The 4,624-nt window shown below is 42.0% G+C and overlaps 1 protein-coding gene across 1 annotated transcript; it reads left to right on the top strand.

Annotated features, from left to right (window-relative positions):
* The first annotated feature begins 758 nt into the window (after positions 1-758).
* On the top strand, positions 759-3,405 carry TMCO2 (transmembrane and coiled-coil domains 2). The gene is made up of 2 exons (XM_061186735.1): positions 759-992; positions 2,991-3,405. The coding sequence occupies exons 1-2, from the start codon at positions 759-761 to the stop codon at positions 3,303-3,305; spliced, it is 549 nt and encodes a 182-aa protein (XP_061042718.1). The 3' UTR covers positions 3,306-3,405.
* The last annotated feature ends 1,219 nt before the right edge of the window (positions 3,406-4,624 follow it).

Here is a 4,624-nt window from a genome sequence, read left to right as displayed (position 1 = left end):
TACAAAGTGCTTAGGAAATTATACCATTTGTTCCTAATATAAATCTTATGAAGGAGATGTAAACAGGTGAGCAAAATGAGGCTCAAATATGTCAAAACCTTTTCCAAAGATCACGATTTCTAAGCAGTAGTGACATATGAAAAAGGAAATGCTACAAAATGATCCAGTAATAACCTCCCTCCACATTTACCAAGTAAACTATTCGCTCTTTAGGAAAGCCCTTTTTAGATCCCGTCTCCTCTAATCTCCACTTAACCTCGGTTTTCTCAGTTGAATTGTGAAAATAATTGCTCTCCATCCCATGGATTGTTGGAAATGTTCTATACACTGTTTAAGAGGGTAACCACTAGCCACATGTGGCTACTTAAATTTACATTTAATAAAATGTAAAATTCAGTTCCTCAGCCACACTGTCCACATTTCAAGTGACTAGTGGCTTCCATGTTGGACAGAGCAAATACAGAACATTTCCATCATTGCAGAAAGTTCTGTTGGACAGTGCTGTGTTAGAGCTAGGACTTGCCGAAGATTAGAGAGAGTGCTATGACTGAACTGGAAACTCAGGCCACTGTCTGCTTGGTTTTGAGTGAGAAGGTTCAGTGGGTGAGTGGGAAACAAGCTGAGCTTCAGAACAGTGATATCACAAAGCACAGCTCACAATGGATTCAGAACTGGACTCCCAGACCACTCTTCCTAACTCGTATCTAGGTTCCTAAAGCCTCTGCACATGCAGTTCCTGGAGCTGCTGTTATATTAAAATGTCACCTTTGTCTTCTATCTGGGACATCATAATAGATTATCTCTCTCTGAGCTCGATATGGAATTATCTACAAGCAACTTTTCTGGGAGAGACTAGTGTGCCTCAGCAAACAAATTTGGGGCTACTAGATAATCTTGCTCCGGCTGTGCAAGTTATCCTGGGGATTTCCTTTTTGATTTTGTTGGGAATAGGAGTATATGCCTTATGGAAACGAAGTGTTCAGTCAATTCAGGTTATACTCTTTTGTTACAGAGAAATTTAAATAGTTTTACATTGAAATTTGGTCAGTTCTCTCCCATATTGCTGCCACCCAGTTTTAAGACCATGCAGATAAACCGGAGTGAACCTTTGTCTCTGAAGTTGGTTAAAACTACGTTATCCTTAAAAACTTCCATCAGTTAGGTTTTTGGCATAAAAATGGTCTTTCTCACAATGATCTTTGGCTTGTCTTATAATAAAACACATTGAAGAAGTTCATAATCTGAGAAGGCAGCCTTACCTCCAAATTTATTTGGTCATATATTTGTATTCATCTTTGAGTGTCTAACCGTGTGCCAGACGCCATGTGGAGTACCTCTTATAGAATAGCACTGCAAGTAGAACTGGGATCTTGGGTTTCGCCTTTCTGTTCTTACTGTGCCTTTGCTCTGTAACTGATGAGGAAGCATGTATATTTATTTAGTCATCACAATGAATATACAGGGGCTCTTTTGGGGAATAGGAGTACAATTGGCTGGGATTATGAAAAACATTTAGGATTTTACATACCTCTGTTTAATTACCAATAATAGCTATATTGACAATATAGTTCAAATGCTTTGAGAATCCCAACAATTCCATGAAATAGAGGTTATTTTCATATGACGAACAAGGAAACTGAGGTGCATTGAGGTTCAGCCTAAATTTAAGGAGATGGGATTTAAAGAGGGCTTTGTTAAAGGGTGACTGGTTTACTTGGTAAATGCTGAGATAAGTTATTACTGGATTATTTTGTAGCATTCACTTATTTTCATGTCACTACTGTTGAGAAATCAGTCACATGCATTCTCTTAACCTCTCAAAACCTTGCATGGTAGGCAGGGCAGGGTTATTATCTCCATTTTGTAGGTGAGGGAACTTGGTTATCACTGACCCAAGGTGACATAGATTGTAAAAGCTGGCAAAGCTGAGATTTGAACCCAATTTTTAGGATTCTAAATTAAATTCTTCTCCAAAAATCTCATTTAATATAGTCCAAATGACCTAAATCCCCAACAGGGATTTGTGTGTCTACATACTCATATACATGTATTTCAATTAGAATATAGAAGAATAGAAGGCAAAACACCAAACTCTTATCTGTACTTCTGGGTTCTGCTCTTGTTTGGTTATTGTTTAATTCAATCCGAAAGATGAATTCGCAGCCCTCCAGACACCTCAGCCAAGAAAAAGAGGTAGTATAACGGAGTGGTTAATAAGCTCTGGAGTCAGACTACGGGGGCTTCTTCATTCTGTCACTTGCTGTGTGATCTGAGAGCAATCACTTAGCCTGTAAACCCCACTTTCCTTATCTGTGAAATCGGCTTGCTAACAGTGCCTCCCTCAGGGTTTTGGTGAGGATTAAAGGAGATCTTGTATGTATAAAGCCTAGCACACAGTAGTACTCAATAAGCAGCGCTAGTTATTATAAGGAAAAAAGATGATTTTTTTTTCTTTTCCTACCAGGACTCTGTCCTAGCACATTAAAAAAAATTTTTTTTCTATGACCAGGAAATCCAGTGTTTCAGACCACTGTGTCCTAAGAGAATATACATGGAAATCAGAATTCCTGGCTTCCAGTCCTGGCTCTACCATTTCCAAGTATATGACCTTGGACAATGAGAGAGGCCAAACTGGAAGGCATCTAAATGGTTAACCAGCTCTGTTTTTTTCTACATACATAGGTCCTGCATAGGGAAGGAAACTCCTAGCACAGAGCCTTGCATGAGGCGGACTTTCAGCAAACAGTATCTACTATTATAATCTTTATTAATTATATTAATTATAATAATCCCTGACCTGCCTACCACTCCATTCTGTAGTAAAGATCAAAAGACAAAATAGGTGTGAAGATGTTTTGTTAGAAGGCTTGGCATAGGAATGAGGGATTATTATTACTTTTAGAGTCGTCTTTTGTTTTTGCATCTACAGTAAACTGTGGCATTTCACATGAATAAACAAGTAACGTTCAACTTCTGTTGTTTTATTTTAGAAAATATTGTTGTTTGCAATCACACTCTACAAACTTTACAAGAAAGGCTCAGATTTTTTTCAGGCTTTGCTGGTCCACCCAGAAGGGAATGGTCTCGCATTTCAAGACAATAATATCTTCCTATCTTTGCGTCTGCAAGAGAAAATTCTGAAAAAACTTCAGACAGTGGAAAACAAAATGAAGGACCTGGAAGGGATGATCATTTCCCAAAAACCTGCCACAAAGAGCAATTGCTCCTCTGAGCGCTACTGCAGCTGCTCCGACTGCCAGAGTCCCTTGCTTACATCAGGGTTTACATCCACATCTGAAATGTGATGGACTCCAATCTTTTCTAGAAAAGCACTGTTTCCCTCACGTGTGCAGTGGTGTATCAATAAAGACAGAGAACTATATTGAAATTACCCAGCCAGGACTGGCTCTCTATTCAGCAGGGCCCCGCTCCCACTTGTGTGTGTGGTGGGGTTACGTGGGGGATCGTGGTGGTTAAAAATGTCTGAGATTGTGGTGCCCACTTGGCAGGCTGGAGACCCTAAGCAGCCATATAGAAAAGGAATCATGGGAGTGGGAAAAGAAGGGAGAGTGGTCAGGGATGTGGGCCTCTCACTATCGCGGCCTCTCTTGTTGCGGAGCACAGGCTCCAGACGCGCAGGCTCAGTAGTTGTGGCTCACGGGCCTAGTTGCTCCGTGGCATGTGGGATCTTCCCAGACCAGGGCTCGAACCCGTGTCCCCTGCATCGGCAGGCAGATTCTCAACCACTGCGCCACCAGGGAAGCCCTATCCAACTTTTACTAATTCTTATTCTGTGCTAAGAAAGTATTGTGATCATCCTTGGGAATCTATTCTGAGTGCTTCTGGAGCACTCAGTTTGGTTGGTTGGACAGGTCATTTCAGAACAAGGAATTATAAAAATAATACAGGGAATTCCCTGGCGGTCCAGTGGTTAGGACCCCGTGCTTTCACTGCCGAGGTCGTGGGTTCAATCCCTGGTCAGGGAACTATCTTAACTTAGGTGAATTCTCCTCGTGTGAATGCTAGCTTAGCAGGGAGGGAAGAAGGGAAGGAGGCACCTACCTGCCATTCCACTCAATGAGTGTGTCCCCTGCTGAGAAAGATGGCGTACTGGGGAGATGGTGGTAGATGGTCGTCTCAGTGGGTCTCAGATTCCACAAGCCTTATAGTGTGTGCATTTTGCCACAGTAAACGTGATTACAGTCATTGAAACAGTTTGTAACCATCTAACACCTAAATGAAATACTTTATAAACAGTGATTTGTTGCCATGCTGGAGGAAAACTGGCTGCCTCGTTCCACAGGAGACAACACAGCAGTCTCCCAAGTGATGCCGAGCAGGGCCCTGTGGGGTTCCCGGGCATGGAGGGTTTTTTGCCACTCATTTCTTGTAGGCAAGACTCCAGCCTCCATGACCTTCCCTGAGTTCCAAAGGGCAGATTTGAACAGTTGCTAATCTAGGGAGGAGCAGCCAGGAAACCACCTGAGGCAAGATTAAAGGGACCAGAGAAGCTCATCAAGATTAGGAGACCACCAGAGACCCTGCACACACGCTAATCCTGTCAGCAACCCCACCCTTTTGAAACTTTGCTGAAGAAAGAAGAATGCAAGACTTGTCGCTGCCT

This window comes from Eubalaena glacialis, chromosome 3 (genome assembly GCF_028564815.1).
Source record: "Eubalaena glacialis isolate mEubGla1 chromosome 3, mEubGla1.1.hap2.+ XY, whole genome shotgun sequence".
Lineage (NCBI taxonomy): Eukaryota > Metazoa > Chordata > Mammalia > Artiodactyla > Balaenidae > Eubalaena > Eubalaena glacialis.
Note: the sequence above shows the minus strand (reverse complement) of the source record. Positions and strands in the feature narration are given on the sequence as shown.

What these genes read in the sequence shown, in the direction of transcription:
- TMCO2 (XM_061186735.1), top strand. Translation starts at nt 759, where the DNA reads ATGTCACCTTTGTCTTCTATCTGGGACATCATAATAGATTATCTCTCT. An exon ending in GAAGTGTTCAGTCAATTCAG is followed by an intron (nt 993 to 2,990) that starts GTTATACTCTTT and finishes GTTTTATTTTAG; the next exon opens with AAAATATTGTTGTTTGCAAT.